The sequence below is a fragment of the Rana temporaria genome, chromosome 2 (genome assembly GCF_905171775.1).
Source record: "Rana temporaria chromosome 2, aRanTem1.1, whole genome shotgun sequence".
NCBI classification, from domain to species: Eukaryota; Metazoa; Chordata; class Amphibia; order Anura; family Ranidae; genus Rana; species Rana temporaria.
The window spans coordinates 352,304,461-352,328,007 of NC_053490.1; the positions used below are offsets into that span (position 1 = coordinate 352,304,461).

The 23,547-nt window shown below is 44.3% G+C and overlaps 1 protein-coding gene across 1 annotated transcript in view; it reads right to left on the minus strand.

The window, feature by feature from the left end:
• Positions 1 to 23,547, minus strand: part of REN (renin) — a 1,297,145-nt gene that overhangs the window by 203,538 nt on the left and 1,070,060 nt on the right. The window contains exon 6 of the mRNA XM_040337596.1: positions 3,639 to 3,783. Coding sequence (XP_040193530.1) covers positions 3,639 to 3,783 — 145 coding nt within the window. The remainder of the gene's footprint in view (positions 1 to 3,638; positions 3,784 to 23,547) is intronic.

The following is a 23,547-nucleotide window of genomic DNA, read 5'->3' on the forward strand; positions in this document are numbered from 1 at the left end:
AGCAAGGCCGTAAGCCAAACAGCGTCCATGGTGATGCTGCAAAAAAAGAAAAACCCTTGGGGGGGGGGGGGGAAACGGGGGAAGTTCGCTGGGCAGGGTGGATTCCTGGACCCCAGCTCCTTGGAAAAACAGTTATGGGACAAAACCAAAATGCGACATACATTACATGAAAAAACAGTGGCATGGGAACAAAACAGAGTGGATCAAACATATATAATAGAAAAAATGAACAAGTAAACATATTCTACAATTAAGTGCAAATTCAGTACGAAAACAAAAACAAACAAAAAAAACCCTAGCAACGATGAAGCTGCAAAAGAACAGGCGAGCTATCTGAGGTTACACATGATGGACACTCGGAGACAGTTTGCTGATGACTTCCGAGCTGAGTCATGGTGCCTGAACAACCTAGAGCAGGCTAGAGTTCGGTGAGAGGGAACCCCATAAAACAGTTTCTGAAAAAGATAGCAGTCCAATTTCTTAGTGAATAACAAAAAATAAAAATATGTAGTAACCCAAAAAGTATGAAAACCAAGGTAGTAACTCAGGCACGGGGGGAGGGAGCAGGCCGCAAAAAAGCAATGTTAAGAAAAATAAACGTAAAAATAAAAATGGAAGTGGGATCGCAGCTGAGGAAAGTAGGCAGATCTCCCAGGGTGCGAAAAATGGCGGTCTTGCCCTCATGGTGCACTCGCAGGTGGAATGGAATCTCCATTGATATTTCATTTGCTTGGATTGCAAAAGTAGGGTAAGCGGCTTTAAAGCTTTTCTCATTGCCAAGGTCTGGCGCGATAGGTCGAGAAGGAGCATTACAGGTGCATCGTTGAATAGAATAGTGTCCTGTGAGCTAGCAGCTCTCATGATGGTCTCCTTAATTTTGTAAACGTGGACCCGTCACAGTGTGTCACGAATGAAGGAGGGGTCCTGGGTCCGAGGGCCCGAGATCCTGTGAACCCGGTCAAGCTCAATAGGGTCATCCTTAGGGCGCTGCAGCAATTGGTTAAAAATGGCGGTCACAGCGACAGGCCTTGGCGTCTGCTGATTCGGGAATTCCGCGAATGCGAATGTTATTCGACGATTACGGTTCTCGTGATTGTCTTGCTGCAGCATGACTATGGGAGTTCAGGATTTTGTCATGTGTCTGCACTGCATTGCTGAGGCATCTAGGTCCTCAAAACCTGCTCCCACATCCTTTTTAAAGTCAGAGATCTCTTTCTTATAGGCCTTTTCAATCCTATGGACACAGTTTTCAATTTTTCATTTTTTTATTTTTTTTTGAAGCATCATTAAAATCACTGCTCCAGTTTAAAAAAAAAATCCATTGATACATGTTCCCTGGAGCAATACCCGGGTTCTCAAAGATGTTTTCACAGGCATACTATAGACACCCAGCAAGTACAATATTTATTTAAAGGAATTTTTCATTTTTTTATTTTTTTTATTTTGTATATTTAAGCATCATTAAAATCACTGCTACAGAAAAAACAACCGTTTTTAAAACTTTTTTCCATTGATACATGTTCCCTGGGGCAAGACCCGGGTTCTCAAAGACGTTTTACGACAATAACTTGCATATTAGGCTTTAAAATTAGCACTTTTGAATTCGAACGTTTGAGTCCCATAGACGTCAATGGGGTTCTAAATGTTCACGCAAACGGTCGGTCCGTTCGAAGGTTCTGGTGCGAACCGAACGGGGCAGTGTTCTGCTCATCCCTACTCCTAGCCTTTAGTCACTTTCCATTTACTCTTGAGTAGCGCGAAAGACACATTATCATATACAAATGTTAAATCAATATGCCTCTATGGAAGCGTGGGTTCATGGAAGCATGAGTCCATACAAATATGCTCTTAGGCAAAATATGAAAAGTGTACACATGCATTCATATAGCACGTGTGCCATGGAACAAGCATCTTTGCAAAGCAAGCATGCGTTTATGAAAATCATCCCAAGCAAGCACTTACACACTTACCCTCTCTGTCTCCAAGACATATCTGACCTGTCACCACATGGCAATGGTCGCCCTTCCTCTTCCTGCCTAAAATAAAAAATAGGCTAGACTTGAGCAAACCTGCACCCTCTAGTGGCTGGGGAAGAAACAGCAGCCCGCATGAGTCAGCACAGCATGATTGAACAGCACACTGCTCCCAGTGGGAAAAACAGACAGTCAGATCTCTCTCTTTTTAAAAGAGAAACTGCAAACAAATGCAGACTCACCATTCCTCGCTGCAGAACTCTGTACAGAACAGGAGTCCAATCTTCACCCATCACGGTGAGCTTTGTCATGACAGACCTTCAGGGACCGGGTCCTCCTTGTATATGGAGTACACTACCCTGGACCTGTATAGCACTCTGCCAAAGCAACTCTTTGGTATAGCTTTCACATGACCAAAGTGCCGACTCAGAGTCCAGCTCTCAAAGCAGAAGCATTACAGGCAGAAACCTTGCTCTTCTTTCACAATGGCTCGGGTACCATCCATTTTGGCTCTTTCAGGCACTTTAGATAAATCCAATTGATTAGCTCCTTGATCCCGTCAGGGATTTCTTAGCAGAGCTCTTCTTAGCACTTCATTAACTGTGACCAACACCTTAGACCAGGGGTGCCCAACCTTTTGAAGAGGGAGGGCCACTTAAGCAACTTGGTAACCAGTCGAGGGCCACAATGAGCGGAGCGGGCGGATGTCAGGTCACGGCTACTCTATAGGCCCGCCTATCCACCCAGATGAAAGGGTATGAATTCTCTTCTGGTTTTCAGATTGGAGGTAGGTGAGCGTAAACAGACATCTGTCTCTCTATAGAGGTGAATTAAGGGTCCCATTTGGTCAGGCCGATCGTGTGAAAAGGGCCTAAGACTGCTTTCACACTGATGTGCTGTTGGTTACCCACACTTTGGGTGCAGCAGAGTGCACCTGTGTCTATCCTGCGGGTTAGCTGAACTTTGCCATAGACTCCACCTGTGGCAAAAGCCGGCGCTGTAGAGGAAGCATCGGCTTATGGGGCTCTGCTGCTGCTTTCTTCCTCTACCACCAGCTTCATTCACAACACTGATGATAAGGTATAGCGGGTCGGCAAACCTGCGATCTGGGCTTGCCAACCCTCCATTACAGAGGAGGAGGTCGCGTGCCACATCAGAGGGCTCCGCGGGCCACATGTGGCCCTCGGGCCACTGGTTGGCCACCCCTGCCTTAGACACTGGCGAAAAAACGGAGGTAATCCCTGGATGGGAGGGGTTATATATGGAGGGGCACTTCCTGTCTTTTGAGTGTACCAGTGTCCATTTACCTATAGGGGCGTATAACCACACATAGTGGTGCTCTGTGTCATGTGATGTATGATAAAGAAATCGTTTTTTTTTTTTTTTAAACTTGTTGGTCTTTTTCTGTTGATTGCAGTTTTTTTTTTTTTGCGCTGAGTTAATCAATTACCACAAAAAGAAAGCTCTATTTATGGGCACAGCATCGCACGAATGTGCAATTTAATGGCCTGGTCATGAAGGGGGTAAAACCTTCTGGGGCTGAAGTGGTTAAATATAAAGTCTAGGTATGCTAGCTATAATTAGTAATTTAATGTAAAGGAAATATTCTCATATGGTAAAATACCTAAACCCATTTTTATATAAGCTTAATATTGTTTGGATTACCTCTCCTTCAGGGAGCTGCGTGGCCCCAATTGCTTTCATGAGGACAGATACTGAGCCAGCTGGCCCAGTGATGTAAGCTGCTCCTGTGTCTATAGCTACTGTGCACTCTTCTTTGCAGAACAGAACCTCTGCACCAGCTGATACCCTGTTGACAAAAAACAGTCATTGTGAACATGGCTTAAAAAAAAGAAGACATTACACTTTTGAAGATGAGATGAAGCATGATACTTTCCACACACTCCTGCATGCATGCCTGACTTACGCCCTGTACACACAAGCGGAATTTCTGTTGGAAAAAAGTTGGATGGTTTTTCCGATGGAATTCCACTCAAGCTTAGCTTGCATACACACGGTGACACATAAGTTCATAAGTCACACATAAGTTCTCTGAACTTTCGAGCGTTAAGAATGCAGTGATGTACAACACTACGACGAGGCAAGAAAAATAATTTCAATGCTTCTGAGCATGCGTCAAATTGTTTCTGAGCATGCAAGTTTTTTTCGGATTTGCATACAAACGAACGGATTTTCCGATAGGAATTTTTTCCGTCTGAAAAATTGAGAACCTGCTCTCAAACTTTTGCTGATGGAAATTCCGACAGCTAAAGTCTGATGAAGCATACACACGGTAGAAATTTCCAGTGAAAATTTCACATCAGACTTTTGCTGGCGGAAATTCCGCTTGTATGTACGGGGCATAAAGGACAGACGAATTCCAGTAAGAAAATGCTACATAAATCATGTGCCCTTAATCAAGGTGGCCATGGCTAGGAATGCTAGGGGGTGTTTTTTAAAGTGATTTCTCGACAAAATAAAGCATGGAGACATGGGTGAATGGGTGAAATTCAACTATTGTGATGGATGATATGTGAAATGTATATCAGCGATACCCTGAGCAGAGCAACGTCATATAATGTGGCACCTGGAGGTGCACATGAGCATCGTACAATACCGTTCTGCCTGGGGGAAATGTTTAGAGATAGCCTCTATAACCCAAACCTTAAGTCCCAAAGAAGACTGTTGGTGGAACTCCTTAAAATGTCTGGCGACACTATACTTGTCAAGACCCTTCTCCACAAAATTGCGGTGTTCACCGAACCTCTTGCGTAAGGTCCGAATGGTACGACCCACATAAAAGAGGCCGCAGGGACAAGTCAAGCAATATACCACATATTCCGAGGAACATGTGAAAAAATCGGGTAAAATATACTGCTTGCCCCTACACGTGAAGTCCTTCTGTCTGTGGGTTACAACTGAGGCACCGAGCCTTCTTACATTGGTACATTCCCTTAATATGAAAGAAGGTTAAGGAGGGGGTGGCCCTGGCTCCTACCGTTTTGGTACTGGTTTTGCTCGGCACATGCTTTTAGATTTTTTGCTCTTCTGTAACTAACTATAGGGCGGTCAGGCAATGTGGATCTAAGATGAGGATCTTCATTTAATATAGGCCAATGTTTGGTTAGGATCCTTTCCATTTGTCTAAAATGGCTGTGAAATTGTGTGACAAACCGCACTGGTTGCATGTTATCATCCTGCATCTTGTTGTTCTTTAGTGTAACATCTGTATTTAAATAGTGTTTAAAGGCACCCTCTTCAAGGCCCTCAGGGTAACCTTTTTCAATAAATTTGTCTTTCAATTTAAGCCCATGGGAGGTGTAATCCTGCTGTCTCGTGCAATTATGCTTTAATCTGCAGAATTGGCTTTTTGTTATATTATTTTCCCATCGTGGGTGGTGAAAACTCTCGAAATGTAATAAAGAATTACCTGCAGTGGGCTTGACGTAATTCTGAGCACAAATTGTAGTGTTATCAAAAAATAGCTCTAGATCTAAAAACGCTAAGGTTTTTTCATCAGTGACTGTAGTGAAGAAGAGGCCCATAGTATTTGAATTACAATGTCTGGGCCATCCCAAATAATCACTATGTCGTCTATATAGCAACCAAAATATACAAGATGAGAGGCAAAGGGGTTGTTGTGCCAAATGTGGGACAATTCCCAATAGCCCATGGTAAGGTTAGCGTAGCTGGGAGCAAAATTTGCCCCCATGGCGGTTCCCTGGGTCTGAATAAAAAACTTGCCATTGTTTTCAAAATAATTATGTGTGAGGCAAAATTTCAACATGTCTAGCAGAAAATGGACCTACTGGGGATTCAGCAGGGGATCTTGATTAAGGAAGTATTGAGTGGCTAAGAGACCCACTTCATGTGGTATGGACGTGTACAAAGATACAACATTCAGGGAAAGCCAACGATAAGTGGCTTCCCGATAATAGGGTTGTAGCATCTGGAGTAAATGTGACACGTACCTGGGTGAAGTCTGAAGTGACGAGGTCAGCCTCTCTTGAATCTCCGGCCCTGGTCCCGCTGAGAGTGGAGACAGGGGAAACCAAGGGCCAGGGGAGACACGAGTGCCCGCAGATGTAACTCCGGAAGCCTGCAGCAGGTGATGTGAAACTTAAAAGGCAGGAAGTCACAGCAAGTTGCAGAGACAAAGTCGCAGCAGGTTGCAGGGACGAAGTCACAGCAGGTTGCAGGGACAAAGTCGCAGCAGGTTGCAGGGACAAAGTCGCAGGTACCCGGGAAGTTGAGCGGTGTAAAACAGGAGACAGGAGCGTGGTCACATGGGAAGCCAGGTTCAGCAGCGAGCGGGCAGTGAGGCACAAAGTCATCAGGCAGGAATCAGGGTCACGTGGGAAGCCAAGATCAGGAACCAAGAGTCAGAGGTGAAGCGAGTCCAAAAGCAGGGTCAGGGGAGCCGAGGTTCAGTAACCAGAATTAGAAGCACAGGAACAGGCACAAGAAACAGGGACCGGAACTGCTGAGATCCGTCAGCACTAGGCTGGGGTTAGTGGACCCTTTAAATAGGCCGTTTGGCGCCAAGGGATGCGCGGGCACGCTCCCGTGCACGTGTGCGTGCACATGTGCACGCACGTTGCCGCGAATTCGCGGGGACAGCTCTAACAGTTCTCTTACAAAATGTATGCTGTCTTTAATGTAAGATGGGAGATTGACAACTAAGGGCTGTAGAAAAATATCAATGTAGATAGAGAAAAAGCTGGTGACGATCTCCATAGCTGCTACTATGGGTCTTCCAGGTGGGTTGGACTGTTTTTTATGGATTTTAGGAAGGTGATAAAAGTAAAGTCTCTTATAAAAATCGTATAGCAGAAAGGCGACCTCGGTTTTAGTAACCAGTCCCTCTACTTTGGCTGCGTTAACAAGATCATGGGCTTCTTGGGAAGTTTTTGATATGTAGTACTGTCAGAAAGGAGGCGGAAGCTTTCTGTCTGGTAGTCTGTCAGATTCTGGATCACAATCACACCGCCTTTATCTGCTGAACGGATGACTATTGATTTATTCTCAGTTAGCTGTTTAAGGGCAGTGTTTTCTGCTATCGAAAGGTTGGAAGAATGTTTATGTATGGCTGTTTGTTTGCATATACGCTGGATTTCAGTGTAGACTACCTGGTAAAAACTTTGGGGTAGATTCAGGTAGATTGGCGCATCTTTATACCGGCATAGCACATCTTATTTGCGATACGCCAACGTATATCAGAGAGGCAAGTACAGTATTCACAATGCTCTTGCTCCTAGCGTTGTGCCGGCGTAACTTAATTTAGTCGGCGTAAGTGTAAGTGGGTGTGACTTTATGCAAATGATGGTCGGAACGTGGAGTAGTGATATACGCCCGGCGTATCCTGAACTTCCTGGGATACGCCGAGCCTATAAATACGCCCAGACATGCGCCCGTCCGGCGCAAAAGTACATCCTGATCCCCCCCCTATAGGGAAAGTACTTTTGCGAGGCAATGTCGGCTGGTGCAAATACCCAGAGGAAGAGGACGGAACAGAGGAAGAGGAACTTTTACCCGGAGGAGAGGGCAATTATTGTTGCTTGGATTGTGGAAAATGACAAGTATCTCCATGGTGCCCTCAGTCACCAGACAAGTAAGGCCTGTAAAAAGGAGATCCTGACGGAGCTGAGCCTGCAGGTCAGTGCCGTGGGCAATGCCACCAGGAGCACCCTAGACATTCAAAAAAAGATCAATGATCTTAAAAGGAAGGTCCGGGAAAAGCTGGGTGCTATTGCACGTCATGCCAGGGGCACAGGAGGAGGACCACCCTGTACTGTAAGGTTGACCCCGGAGGACGAGTTAATCGCACAGTGCCTGCAGCGTGAGCAGGTGGAGGGCATGGAGGGGTATGACTCCGGACACCGGGCCTTGAGGACAGGTAAGTGTGTTTTATCTCCTATACGGTGTGTAGCATGTGTGGGGGTGGAAGGGAACATGTGACAAGTGTGTGGGTCCACCAACATGTGAATGTTTTGTGTCAACCACAGATGTGCAGGAGGGAGCTAGGCCGTCGTCGGCTGAAGGGCGACCCATGCCATCCAGGGTTGAGAGTGCCCATACCTATCCCCTGGAGGAAGTAGAGGAGGAGCATGGGGACCTGGAGGATGCCATTTTTATTCTGGAGGAAAATCCCAGCATCCCTGAACCCTCTTAACCCTCCTCCCCCCCATCCCTGAACCCTCTCAACCCTCCTCCCCCATCATGGGACCCTCACAACCCTCCTCTCCTATCATGGGACCCTCACAACCCTCCTCCCCCATCAGTGAACCCTCCCAACCCTCCTCCTCCATCAGGGGAAGCACCACACGGGCCTCCCCCTATGCACAGCCACAAGCCTCTCCTGCCCCCAGGAAGGCCACCAAAAAAACGCGAGGGGTTCCAGAGGCCATCCAGGAAACCCTTGCGAGGGATCAGGCCCGTCAGACCCAGCATGTGGGTGTTGTTGCAAGGGACATTAAGCGGGTCGCAGACAGCCTGGCCTCCTCGACCCAGATCGCTGAGTCTTTGGGGGATATCCGCGCCAATTCCGCAGCAGTGTCAACCTGTGTTGGGGAGCTGCAGGCGACAAACTCCCGCCTGGTGGCTGATGTCAAGAGCCTCAAAGTGGCTGTTAAGGCCAATACGGCAGAGGTGAGGCGGCAACAAAACATCAACAACACCCACCAGCTGCAGATGCACGCCGAGACCACCGCGGTGCTCACCCGCATATCGGTGGCGTTGGAGGGGAGGCAGCCAGAACCTGCCAGGAGTGGGAGACGTGAGGAGGAGTCTCCAGATGATGCCCCACCCCCACCTAAAGTTGCCCCCAGGCAAGTGAGGAGGCAAATACAGGGCACCAGGCAGAGCCCACGAAGGGGCAATTGTTTTTTTTGTTTTGTTTTATCTCCGGTGAGTAGTTTTCTTTATTTTTTATCTCCAGTGAGGAGTTTTCTTTATTTTTTATCTCCGGTGAGGAGATTTATTTTTAATTTAATACTGTACACGGTCAGTAGTGCAGGCTACAGTGTGACTGGTGTGTGAATGTGGGGGGTGACACTCCTGACAGTAAGGGGTGTCACCCTCGGTCGTTGGGGAGAATTTATCCCCACGACCCGTGTGAATGGGGTATGAATGGTCAGCGACATAATTGGGGCCTTGGCATGGCGTTGCTGCTCCCAAGTCCTGCATAGTGGACTTTGGGCTAATCCAATATGATGAGGATGTGGGGTGTGTGAGCTAGGGACCACAGTGGTGTGCATGCATGCATTCTCCTTGATGAATGTGTGTGTTTAACGTGCAAACATGCCTACCACGAAGCATCTCCTGACTGCTCTTCCCTCAAGAGACGGGGTAGCCTGGGTTAGGGGGGGGGACTGTGTGGTTCGGGGGTCAGGTCATCACGTAGGTCAATCTCCAGGTCCTTTCTCATGGCGTAGTTGTGCAGAATGCAACATGCACCAATGATCTGGCACACGAAGTTTGGGGAATACAACAGGGTACCCCCGGACTTATCCAGGCATCGGAAACGGGACTTCAGGAGGCCAAATGTGCGTTCCACCACTGCACTGGTACGTGTGTGTGCATCGTATCTTTGCTCTCCTGTGGTTTCTGGATCCCGGAATGGAGTCATGAGATGGGGTCCAAGTGCATATGCTGCGTCACCTGGAAAGGAAAAGACAGGAGGATGTTAGTCGTGCATGTGCCCCTTGTGATATCTGCATCATGGGGTCGGACAATCATGCCTGACTCCCATGTCACTCACCAACCAGCCAGCTGTTCCCGTACACGTTCTGTTCAAATTCTGTTGGGATGTTGCTTTGACGGTATATGTAGCTGTCGTGGCTGGACCCTGGGTGTTTGGCACGGACGTGTACGTTTACGCCCCCTACCAGCCCAGTTTGAATTAGGCGGGTTTACGGCGGCCCATTTACACTACGCCGCCGTAACTTAGAGTGCAAGTCCTTTCTGAATACGGGACCTGCCGCTCTAAGTTACGGCGGCATAGTGTATCTGAGATACGATATGCCCGCCTAAAGCTAGGCGCTTCTTTGAGAATCTGAGCCAGTATATTCCCATAATAAGAAAATGGCCGGGCGCACGTACGTTCGTGAATCGGCGTATCTCATTTGCATATTCGACGCGGAAATATACGGAAGCACCTCTAGCGGCCAGCGTAAATATGCACCCCAAGATACGGCGGCGTAAGAGACTTACGCCGCTCGAATCTAGGCAACAATGAGGCGTATCTGATTCTATGGCGCAGAGATGCGACGCCTCACACTCAGAGTTAAGACGGCGTATCTGGAGATACGCCGTCGTAACTTCTTTGTGAATCCGGGCCACTGTGTTATAGTTCCAGGTCATAGTATTCACTCACTTCCGCCGGCCTCGTAGCAACCAATGTGAAGGAATGTAATGAGCATAATGATACTATAAAGTCTATATTGCTTTTTTCATGTACACCACTGCTGTAATCCTTCGTTACTCAATTCAGCCTCTAATAACAGCCCCCCACCGAAAAGACTGGAGAAGACAGAAATGGCAGATATCCCCTTCTCTCACGCATCCTTAGGAATGCGGAAGTGAAGACAGATCAGAGGGACAACCAAGCTTGACATCACATTTTTGTACTCTTCTTGTATTTCAGCCAATCAGATGTGCTTTCCAGATGCACATTAACATAATAGTGACATATCATGCTGTGTGTAAAAAGTTTAGTACTGCCTGTAATAAAGCAGAGATAACGGTGTAGTTCAACTGAGATGGATGTGTCAGTGAGTTATTCTCAAGCGTGCACGCAATGTTATCTAGACTCCAGAATTCGCAACAGCAGTAGAATCCATATTAACTAGGGTTGTCCCGATACCGATACTAGTATCGGTATCAGGACCGATACCAAGCATTTGTGCGAGTACTTGTACTCGCACAAATGCTCCCGATGCCTGATCCGAAGTCGGCGGACGGAGAGGGGGCGGAGCCAGTGGGGTAGCATGGAGGCGCCATGGCACCGGGTGCAACATTTAGGGGGGATGCCAGACAGTGTGTGTCACTGCCGGATCCGTCCCCCTAATTTTGACTTCCTGTGTCCCTCCGTCAGTGCCCCCTGTCAGTGCCATCCATCCGTCAGTGCCCCCTGTCAGTGCCATCCATCCGTCAGTGCCCCTATCAGTGCCATCCATCCGTCAGTGCCTCCTGTCAGTGCTAGACATGTGCAATTCGTTTTGTTTCTAATTCGTTTTTTTACGAAAATTCGGAAATTCGTTGATTACGAATTTTCGTATTTACAAATTTTTTATTTACGAATTTTCGGACTTCCGAAAATTTAGAACTTACGAATTTTCGTATTTTCAAAAATTCGTATTTTCATATTTACGTTTTTTTTTTATTTACGAATTTTCGTATTTACGAATTTCGGAAATTCGAATTTTGGATTAGCCCAAAGTCCACTATGCAGGACTTGGGAGCAGCAACACCACGCCAAGGCTCCAATTATGTCGCTGACCATTCATACCCCATTCACACTGGTCGTGTGGATAAATTTTCCCCAACGACCGAGGGTGACACCCCTTACTGTCAGGAGTGTCACCCCCCACATTCACACACCAGTCACACTGTAGCCTGCACTACTGACCGTGTGCAGTATTAAAATAAAAATAAATCTCCTCACCGGAGATAAAAAATAAAGAAAACTCCTCACTGGAGATAAAAAATAAAGAAAACTCCTCACCGGAGATAAAAAATAAAGAAAACTCCTCACCGGAGATAAAACAAAAAAACAAAACAATTGCCCCGTCGTGGGCTCTGCCTGGTGCCCTGTCTTTGCCTCCTCACTTGCCTGGGGGCAACTTTAGGTGGGGGTGGGGCATCAGACCCACCCAGGAGCACCTGCGGAATAAGGCAATGGTGGATTTTGTCAGAATTGCAGAAATTGCAGGATTCCCACGCACCGTTTTAAAAAATTTGAACATTTCGAAATTTCTAAAATTTAAAAATTCAGAATTCGAAAATTGAAAAAATCGAAATTTTTCAATTTTCGAATTTCGAATTTTTCAATTTTCGAATTTTGCAAAATTCAAATTGTTCAATTTCGAATTTTCGAAATTCGGAAATACAAAAATTCGGAAATACGAAAATTCGGAAATATGAAAATTCGGAAATTGAAAAATTCGAAATTTGAAACATTTTTCAATTTTCGAACTTCGATTTTTTCAATTTTCAATTTTCGAAATTTGGAATTTTCAAAATTCGGAAAATTGAAAAATTGTAAAATTGTAAAAATTTTAAAATTGTAAAAATTGTAAAAATTGTAAAAAATTGTAAAATTGTAAAATTGTAAAATTGTAAAAATTTAAAAATTCCAAATTTCGAAAATTAAAAATTAAAAAAATTCGAAATTTGAAAAATTGGAAATTCGAAATTAAAAAAAAAATAAAAAATTCGAAACTTGAAAAATTCGAATTTTTCAATTTTCGAATTTTTCTTTTCGAAATTTCGAATTTCGAATTTTTCAATTTTCGAAATTTCGATTTTCGAATATTTTCGTATTTCAGAATTTTCGTATTTCGAAATTTCGAAAATTGAACATTTCGAAAATTGAAAAATTCGGAATTTCGAAAATTTGAAAATTCGAAAAAAATTTGTATTTCCGAATTTCCGAAAATCCGAATTTCCGAAATTCGTAAATACGAAAATTAGGAAATAAAAAAAACGTAAATTCGTAAATTCAAAATTTTCGGAAGTCCGAAAATTCGTGAATAAAAAAATTTGTACATGCAAAAATTCGTAATTAATGAATTTCCGAATTTTCGTAAAAAAACTAATTAGAAACAAAACGAATTGCACATGTCTAGCACTGACAGGAGGCACTGACGGATGGATGGCACTGATAGGGGGCACTGACGGATGGATGGCACTGATAGGGGGCACTGACGGATGGATGGCACTGACAGGGGGCACTGATGGATGGATGGCACTGACAGGGGGCACTGACGGAGGGACACAGGAAGTCAAAATTAGGGGGACGGATCCGGCAGTGACACACACTGCCTGGCATCCCCCCTAAATGTTGCACCCGGTGCCATGGTGCCTCCATGCTACCCCACTGGCTCCGTCCCCTCTCCGTCCGCCGACTTCGGATCAGGCATCGGGAGCATTTGTGCGAGTACAAGTACTCGCACAAATGCTTGGTATCGGTCCTGATACCGATACTAGTATCGGTATCGGGACAACCCTAGTTAATATGGATTCTACTGCTGTTGCGAATTCTGGAGTTTAGATAACATTGCGTGCACGCTTGAGAATAACTCACTGACACATCCATCTCTGTTGAACTACACCGTTATCTCTGCTTTATTACAGGCAGTACTAAACTTTTTACACTCAGCATGATATGTCACTATTATGTTAATGTGCATCTGGAAAGCACATCTGATTGGCTGAAATACAAGAAGAGTACAAAAATGTGATGTCAAGCTTGGTTGTCCCTCTGATCTGTCTTCACTTCCGCATTCCTATGAATCTTTCAATTTTCGAATTTTTAAATTTTTAAATTTTTCAATTTTGGTAATACGAAAATTCGGAAATTCGAAAATATTCGAAAAGCGAAATTTCGAAAATTGAAAAATTCGAAATTTCGAAAATGAAAAAATTGGAAAATTGAAAAATTCGAAAATTGAAAAACTCGAATTTTTCAAGTTTCGAATTTTCGATTTTTTTTTTAATTTCGAATTTTCGAATTTTTCACTTTTCCAATTTCGAATTTTTAAATTTTCAAATTGTTCAAATTTTCGAATTTTTCAAATTTCGCATTTTTTAAATTTGGAATTTTCGAAATTTGGAATTTCGAATTTTTCAATTTTCGAATTTTCGAATTTTCGAATTTTCGAATTTTTCAACTTTCGAATTTTTCAACTTTCGAATTTTTCAATTTTCGAATTTTTCAATTTTCCGAATTTTTCAATTTTCCGAATTTTGAAAATTCGAAATTTCGAAAATTGAAAAATTCGAAATTCTAAAATTGAAAAATTCGAAATTCGAAAATTTTAATTTTTTTAAAATTTCGAATTTTTCAATTTCCGAATTTTCGTATTTCCGAATATTCGTATTTACGAATTTTAGTATCTACGAATTTTCAATTTTTGAATTTTTCAATTTTCAAAATGTCGAATTTTTCAATTTTCAAATTTTTCAATTTCGAATTTAGGCCATGTGTGCAATCAATGGCCCCCACGGTGCGTGGGAATCCTGCAATTTCTGCAATTCTGACAAAATCCGCCATTGCCTTATTCCGCAGGTGCTCCTGGGTGGGTCTGATGATGTGGTGGCACATGCGTCTGAGGATTGCGGGGACAACCTGGTGCACACATCTGCTCATGCTGCCCAGCCACAACTCCACTTGTACGCTGACGAGGAAATGCAGTGTTGCCAGTACCTTGACTAGTGGCTGCACTGCATGTGAGTGGTGTGTCTGGCTGGTGATGTAGGTCCAGGAAATAGCCACAACCCTGCATGATGATGCAGGGTTGTGGCTATTTCCTGGATGGCATCAGTGTTGAATCTGAAGATGCGATACACCTCCGAACCCCCCATGCCAAAGACGTTCATGTGCGTTCGGTATATCCTCTCCCGTGCCCTCCTCCTTCTACGCGCCTGGGCACACACTAGTATAGCTATGACCATGCCTGCCCCTGGCATGTTGGCATACAGATGTGTTGTCCTGCAAGTGTGGTTGCTCAGCTCGTCCGTAACGGTGCTGCTGAAGCTGCTCTCCAGCTGACCTGTACACGTCTGGTTCAAAGTCACCTCTGCTTTATGGGGGGCAAGTTTAGGCCGGACGTACAGCTTATGCGCACCGCGCGTAGCCTGCGTCGGGCGGTCGTACGTTCAGGAATTGGCGTATCTCCCCTCATTTGCATATTTGAATAGGAAATCAATGGGAGCGCAAGATGCGCCCAGCGTAAATATGCGCCCACGCTACGCCGAAGTAGAAAAGTTACGCCGGTCAGAAGAAGCCTATTTTCAGGCGTATCTGGTTCTGTGGGTACGGCGCATAGATACGCCGGCGTATATATACACTTACACCGCACATCTCGAGATACGCCGGCGTAACTTCTTTAAAAATCTGGGCCTGACTTTGTAAAGCGTGTCGTATTTGAAGGTACTGGTAGAAATTCTTATTTGACAGTCGGAAGCGTTCTTTCAATATATCAAAAGATAACAACACATCTCACTCAAACAATTGGTGTAAAAACATTAGTCCTGCTCTTTTCCATTCTAGCAATTCCGGCAATTTATTTAACTCAGGCAGGCAATAGTTGTCCCATATTGGCATGTGTTTAGTATATCCCGTATGATGTGTAATAATACGTATCATTTCCCAAAGCCTCTGGATTAATAAAAAAGTTGGAATTTTTCTCTTCCCTTTAAAATTGATGGGATACTATTTGTTGTACCAATGGGAGAGATTTAAATTGAGTCATTAAAATATTCTGTATAGGGTACCTCCTCCCATCCACTCCAATGCTGAAGTTGCGCTGCCATATAGTAGAATCTCGAGTTGGGAACCGCTATTCCTCCTCTATCCTTTGCTTGTTGAAGCGTTTCTAATTTAATTCTTGGTTTTCCATATTTCCATATAAGATCTCTAAAGGTCGCATCAATTGTTCTAAATAGTTTTAATGTTAACCAAACTGAACACTTATGTAGAAAATATAGCAATTGGGGCAACCACACCATTTTCACCAGATTTGCCCTTCCAATCATTGTCAATGGAAACCTACACCAGATTTTACCTTGTTGCCTAAATCTTGAAACAAGGGGTAAAATATTATCTATATAATCATTAACCTGTGGGGTTATTATCACCCCTAAATATTTAAATGATGTAACATACTTCATTTGATAATTTTGGTGTGGGAACTCCAATTGCAATGGGTCAATGGAATCAATAGGCATAATCACTGATTTGTCCCAATTAATTTCAAACCCTGAGAATGTTCCATAGGTATCAATAAGTGAAATGGCTGTAGTTAAGGATGTATATGTGTCTCCTAGGAATAACAAAGCATCATCAGCAAAAAGAGCTATTTTTTCCTCTACCTCTTTCCTACGAAACCCTACAATATCCAGACAGTCTCCGCCAATGGCTCCACAGCCAACACGAAGAGGAGCGGTGAAACAGGGGACAACCCTGTTGCGCCACTATTTCCAGCAAAAATGGAGAGGAAACAGAACCATTAATCTGTACTCTTGCACTCAGGGCACTATATAATAGTTTTATCCACCTTATAAAACATGGTCCTATTCCAAATTGTTCTAAACAAGCCCATAGGAATTCCCATTCTATACTGTCAAAAGCTTTGGTTGCGTCTAAGGACAAAATAGCTCTATTCCCTCTATTATCTACAGGTAATTGTAAATTTAGAAACAGTCGTCTAATATTATTAGCTGCCGATCTGTTTGGGATAAAGCCCGACTGATCCCAATGTATTAACTTGCCAACGTACTTTGAGAGTCTAATTGCTAATATTTTTGCCAGGAGTTTGACATCAGATGTCAACAACGAAAATGGACGGTATGCATCAGGCTTAGTTGGATCTTTTCCAGGTTTCAAAATAGAGATGATCACCGCTTCATTCATCGAGGGGGGCAAAGACCCCTTTTCGAAAGCATGGTTAAAAACTGACAATAGATCAGGCAGCAACATCTCTCCATATATTTTATAAATTTCCCCTGGTAGACCATCTGATCCAGGTGATTTATTATTAGATAAGTTTGCTGCTGCATCTCTCAGTTCCTCCATTGTTAGTGGTCTCTCTAATGCCTCTGTTTCCTCTTCTAGTAACCTTGGCAAGTTAATCCTCTGTAGAAAAAGTTCTATATCCTCTTCCTGACCTTTCTTCTGACTTTTATATAGTTCCTGACAAAACATCCGGAACACCTCCAGAATCTCATGTGGGTTATTAACCTTCCTGTCTAGAGAAACCTGAATTTCAGTTATGAAAGTGGTGGGCTGCTGCGTCTTAACTACAGAAGCCAATACATGTCCCGTTCCCTCTCCCTCCTCAAAATAAGGTTGCTGCAGAAAAAATCTTTTCTAAACTGCTTCTTTTTTTTTTTATATTTGTGAGATAAATAATCCTCTGAGATAAGCTTTCTGTGCATCCCAGTACATTAGGGGTGACATTGTAAATCTATTAATTTGCTGAAAATTATCAATCTGTAATTTAATGTCATCTGGAGGTATGGATGTCACCCAGTACAGATTAACTTTCCATAGCTTATGCCCCTTATTGGTATTAAAGGAGAAAGTTACGAACAAAGGAGAGTAGTCTGATATTCCTCTTGCCTCATATTTAATCTCGCTAAGATAAGGCAGTATAGACCGAGAACCCAATGCCAGATCTATTCTAGAAAGGGTTTTATGTGTACTTGAAAAACAAGAAAACTCCATTGGGTTTCTCAGCCTCCACAGGTCAATCAGACCTATCTCCTTTATATATTTAGCAAAGGCCGTAGGACCTACCAGGTATTGTTTATCTGGTACATAAAGTGTATCTATTGATGGAGTCATACACTTAAATCTCCAATTACTAGCCATAGACAGTCTGGTTTATCAGATACAAATACAATAAATTCTTTCAATATTTCTGGTGTATAGGGAGGAGGAATATAAATGTTTGCCAATACACATCTCTATATCTACCATTATCATCCTTCTTAATCTGTCTACATTTAAAGTCTAATGTATTGGCTATGAGTATAGATACCACTCTAGAATATGATGCGTATGTAGAATGAAATTGGCTTCTAAACTGCTTATTCCTTAAATAATGTACTGTTCTGTAAATGAGTTTCCTGTAGACATATTATCGAGGGTGTGAATCTTGTCAAGGATGAGAAAACTGCTTGTCGTTTAGACGGAGTGCCCAAACCTCTAACGTTCCATGAAACTATTATATCCCCTTGAGGCACTTTAGGGTACTATCTTTATAAGTTACAACTTCAATTATAGCTAATTTAGATATTGTAACCCTTCAAATATAAGGAGATAGAGGGAAGCAGAGTAAAGCAAGGTAAGTGAAGGTCAACATAACTAATTTAGATATTATATCCATACCATATATAAGGGGATATAGGAAGGAGAAGAAGGTAAAAGTCGCTAGGATAGACCTCAATCCTGAGCAAAAGATTTAAGTAAATACACGGATATCCAATGAAGAGGTGTACCCACACTACTAACAAATACAGATACAAACACCCATACAAAAAACAAAAAACAAACAGACATCACATTTAAAAAATAAAAAAAGTAATAATTAGTTAGAAATAAAATAATAAACATAAAAACAGTCATAGGGGTTATATGATCCAAGAGAACCCCCAGAAACAGGGCCCACCCTGACCCCTTTGTTAAAGTACTCTATCCTTCCCTCTCATCTATTTCCCCACTCCAACCCTCCCCCAACCCCACAATGGAGTGAAGGAGGGAGGAGAGTAGAGGGAGAGAAAAAAAACATGCACTTCATTTCATTTCAATTCAATTCCCCCCCAACCGAAGAGAGAAAAAAACAAAAGGGGGAGATAGAAAATCAAAACCCCCAAGTAAGCTTCCAAAAATATTTTTGTTAAAAGAGAAAAAAAAGGGTGAAGTAGAAAAAAAGGGGGGTTGGGGGGGGCTTCCCCCAAGCAGACTGCAAGAAACTATCTTAGGAAATGAATTTGGCCGTGTATAGTTAGCAAACCATTGCAATGCTAACTCGGTGATGTAAAAAAAAAAAAAACGTATTGTCCTTAGTATTTACTCTTAATTTAGCTGGAAATAACATTGCATAAGTCAAGTCCTTTTGCCTGAGCTGTCGCTTTATCTCCAAAAATCCTGCCCCTTGGCGCTGCACATTGGCGGAAAAATCCGGGAAAAAACTAATTTTCGCACCATCCAGTCTTTTTTTTTTTCCACATCAGACTCCACCAATAGGAAACATCGAGACTCGCTCACATTTGGGTTGCTTATAACGTCTCATTTATGGTTTCGCATCATTCGTGGTTTACCTTGCATCTCTTTTTTTTTATCATGGTTCAAGATAAAGACTTAACAGGGATATATTCCTATACATCCATTTACATAAAGAAAAAAAACCCATACTAAAAATATCACATTCCCCAACTTTTTTTTTCTCCCCTCCCCCCCCCTATCCCCCCTCCCCATCTACCTCCCAGTTTCTGTTCTTACCGCGCTAATTTCCTCAGCCCACCTCTACTGTTCCCTGTCACTCCTTAACCCTTAGGTTTTCCCGCATAACTCCATGTTTTCTTGAATACCGACCAAAGTGACCATTTCTCCTTTAGAATGTTGTTTCCCTCCGCAATACAATATGTCTCTTCTACCAAGTCTATCCACTCCCATATTGAAGGGCACTCGACCACCTGCCAGTTCTTGGGGATTAGCCTTTTGGCTGCGTTTAGCAAGTGTGGAACCAGAGATTCTCTATAAGATTTTGCCGCTTCCTTGCCTCCATGGAACAATACAATCCAAGGGTCATATTTAATCTCCTTCCAAGTTATATCTTTTATGTGCCCGAGGATTTTTTCCCAGTATTTTTTCACTTTTGGGCAGTTCCACCATAGGTGAGCCATTGTCCCTAGGGACCTACAGCCTCACCAACAGTCTGCCGACTGCCCCTCTTTGAGTTTACTTGTTATATCTGGCGTTGCATACCATGCCGCTATACACTTGTAGTTCATTTCTGCTGTTCTACTATCTACGGCCGAAGAGTGGGTCAGGTTCAACATTCTACTTATTGTGAAATTGTCTTTCTGTGTTCCTAGCTCCCGTTCCCATTTTTTAATGAACGGAGGGATCTCCAGCCCATCCACTGCCAACAATAACTTATAGAGCCTTGATATAATGCCTTTAGTTTTTTCTGTAGTGCATAATCTTTCCAGAGCTGTGAGCTGTTCCCCGGACCTTGTTGGCTGTGGTAGTTTTTGAACAAAGTGGGCCAGCTGTTGATATCTCAATTCATTAATTATCATTAAGTCCTCATGTTGTCTTAATTCCTGTAGTGTTTTTAATTTCCCATTCTTCATTATATCCCTTAACTGTGCTTTATCTTTTTTAATCCAATTACCACCTACTATTTTTTTTCTGGGTGCAAAATAATCATTTTCTTTTAACCCTATAAGAGGTGAGTTATAATCCTTGTCAATTTTTTTGTGTAGTGTGTCCCAAATTTTAAGTGCGTTGCGTGTTACCTCGTAAGTGTTCTCTTCAAGTGCTCTAAACTGTGGTGGGTTCCATATTATGTTCCCTAGTTTTACTTTGGCCAGTGCATTTTCTAACTTCACCCATCTTTTTTCTTTATTGTCCCTGGCCCACTCTATGACCCTAGACAATACTGCCGCTTCATAATATTTCCTAATGTCCGGGATAGCTAGGCCCCCGTGTTTTTTTTTTGTTTAAGGACAAAATACGATATCCTATGTTTCCTATTTCTCCATATATAGTTCATTATCAGCTTTTTAAGTGCTCTCAAGTAATATTACGGCAGTACAATTGGTAACATCTGAAATGTATAAAGAATCTTTGGGAGAAGGACCATTTTTAAAATATTGATTCGGCCGATCCAGGAGATTGGTCTATTTATAACCCTTTTGATTTCGTTTTTAATTTCATCAAGTAGTGGGATATAATTTATTTCATATAGTTTCTGTGACGGTATCGGTATGATATCCCCGTCAAACAGTCCCTTCTTCCCATAAAAGAAATCACAGCCGCATCCATACATGAGCCAAGGCTTAATGCTGGTATAACACAGAGTTTTAATCGTAAGAAACCAGAGCTTATATGTGGTTACAACTGTTACAATGACAAATCTCTGCCCCCCCTTACACAGTGGGGGGTCTTCAATACAGCTCCTTTGAAATAAAGATATTTCTTTGAACTAGTCAGTATCTAGCCGGTTCGGCACCGCATATAGAGAGATAATTATCACAATGAAGCAATCAGCATAATTAACATGAGCCACTTATCTAATCACAGTAACCAGTAAACACAGGGCTAGAACAATTAACATTTGAAACAGGGCTAGCTGCAGAAGAGTAAATACAATTAACCGCCTTAAACAAGCAGGGAGGATTAAACTGAAGCATATAGGTAAAAAGTCCATCACAATGGCCCCCCTTCTTCTCCCTGCTCCGGAAAACCCGGTTGGACCTTTCCTGGTCCAGTAGGGTTGACGGGTTCAGAGCTTTTAGTCCGAGGTTAACTCCGTTTGGCATGACTGACCTCCCTTGACAACTGCTTCAGACTCAGGTATGTCACCGGGTCGTCAGATCACACGCCGGTCAGTCCCCAAGTCTTTGTGCGATCTGCAAAGTCACCAGAAGTCAGTGTGAAGACAGCGAATGGGTCTGTGCGCCGCCGTCTAGGTGTCCCGCTATGGGAGGGGGCAGGTTATGGCTCTGAAGTGACAATCACAGGAGATTCATAAAAAGAAAAAGTTATATTTGTTGAAATGCTGTAGCACTGGTGCTCAGAGTCCGGGGGGGGGGGAGGGGACTCAGAGCCCCATAAGGTCAGCCACCCCCTGCTCCCTCCGCAGCCGCCGGTTCTCCTCTTTGAGCTTCTCCAGCTCCATCTCCAGTTCATGGAGCCTGGGGGGGTCAGCCCGCTGTGACCTCAGGTGGTTGTTCTCCTCCTCCATGCGGCTTATGCACTCCTCCAGCTCTATGTACTCACGGATCAGATCCTGCTTGCTCATGTCCTGCAGGCTTTCCACGTGGTCCTTCATCATCAGGAACTGGGTGGTGGTGTAAGGGGCCACCGGTGGGCCCTTGGCGAACATCTCGGCCCGCATCTGGGGCGCCCGCTGCGATTCCATCTCCTCCAGTCACTTCTTCTCCTCCCAGGTCCACTGGTTATATGACTTCCAAGACCTCTTCTTCTTGGAGGGTAGCTGGCGGTGCCTCTTTCTGCCCAGCTCCCTCCAAGGCCCCTCCGGCTCATGGCTGTCGCCCATGACCAGCTGACAATGGTGTTCCCTGTTGTCCGTAATAACAGATTGTACCATGAGGGCTTCGTAAGGGGTGCCCAATGGATCTTCCTGACCCAGCTCCTGGGGATCCCAAGCCGAGTCTACACAATGGGCTGCTGCTGGTGGGCGGTACCCAGGTTGAGACCAATTTGACCTGGTGTTGTCATTCATGGGGCAATTCTGCTTGAAGTGACCCAACTGTTTGCACCGGAAGCAGCGTTGTTCGTTGTCCTCCTGGCGTGGGTAGCGAGGGCTATATGTCATCGGTCTGTTAGGCGGTTGGTATCTAGCGGCTGGTGGGTGTGAGGGCGCCGTTGGTTGTGGGGGTTGTACCCGTGGTGTGACCTGGTTTGTCTTGCGAGTATCCGCATATTCATCCTCCAACTTCGCGGCCTCTGGTAGAGTAATGGGCCTGCGATCTCTCACCCAATCCTTGACGTCCGTCTGGATGTGATTGTAAAATTGCTCCAGGAGCATTAGTTGCAAAATGTCCTCTGCGGTGGTGGCCTGGCTGCTGTTAACCCAGTTAGAGGCCGACAGGGACAACTGGCATGCCCATTATGCGTAAGAGTCTTTCGTGGTTTTGCGTGAGTCCCTGAACTTCTGTCGGTGGGACTCTGGGGTTACTGCATAACGAGCCAGGAGCACTTCTTTAACCCTGGCGTAGCTATGGATATCCTGATCTGGCACGGTCCGGAAAGCATCAGAAGCTTTGCCTGACAGTTTGCCTGACAATATTGCAACCCACTCTCTTCTAGCTATTCGGTGCAGGTTACATTGTCGCTCAAAATCCGCCAGGTAGTTATCAATTTCACAGTCCTTTTCATCAAAAGCTTTAAAAGCGCTAAACGGAATCTTCCTTGCGTCTGCTGTGCTGTACTCACTGTTCGGAGAATGTGCGGCTGCTTGTTGGACTGCTGCCAGTTTTAACTGTAGCTCTGCGTTTACTAACAGGTCCATCACTTTCAGCACCACATCCGGCGTTGGGTTCGGGCCGAACCACGCTAGCTTCTCTCTCATTAGCTTGTTGGCTGGCGACAGGGCTGGACTGGGACAAAAATTTGGCCCTGGACTTCATCCAGACTGGCCCACTTTGACAGGTCTCTCCTATGGCGGCCGGACAACTCCAGCCCCCCCCCCAGACACCCAAGCCCCCTCTCCCCCTTCACTAGCCACTAGCCGTTCTACTTTATTAGAGTAAAACGGCTGGTACTGGTACTCTTATAGGCAGTACCAGTGGGGAAGCTAGACATTATTTTACCCTGGCAAAGAATCAGTTCGGTGCCCCCCCCCCCTGGGACAAGATTAGACAGAAGTGAGAAACTCCCTGTTGAGTCAGCTGTCTGTCCCCTTCCCCGTGCTCCTTCTGGTCCCCCCCCATGCTCCTCTGTCATCCCCCCTGCTCCTCTGGTCCTCCCCCTGCTTCTCTGTCCCCCCCCAGGTGAGCACTGTGGGAAGGCAGAGGAGATGAGCGCTGCGGGGAGGGAGAGACAGAGGAACGGAGGGGGGCGGCGGTCCACTGTCACTGAAGCCGGCCCACTAAG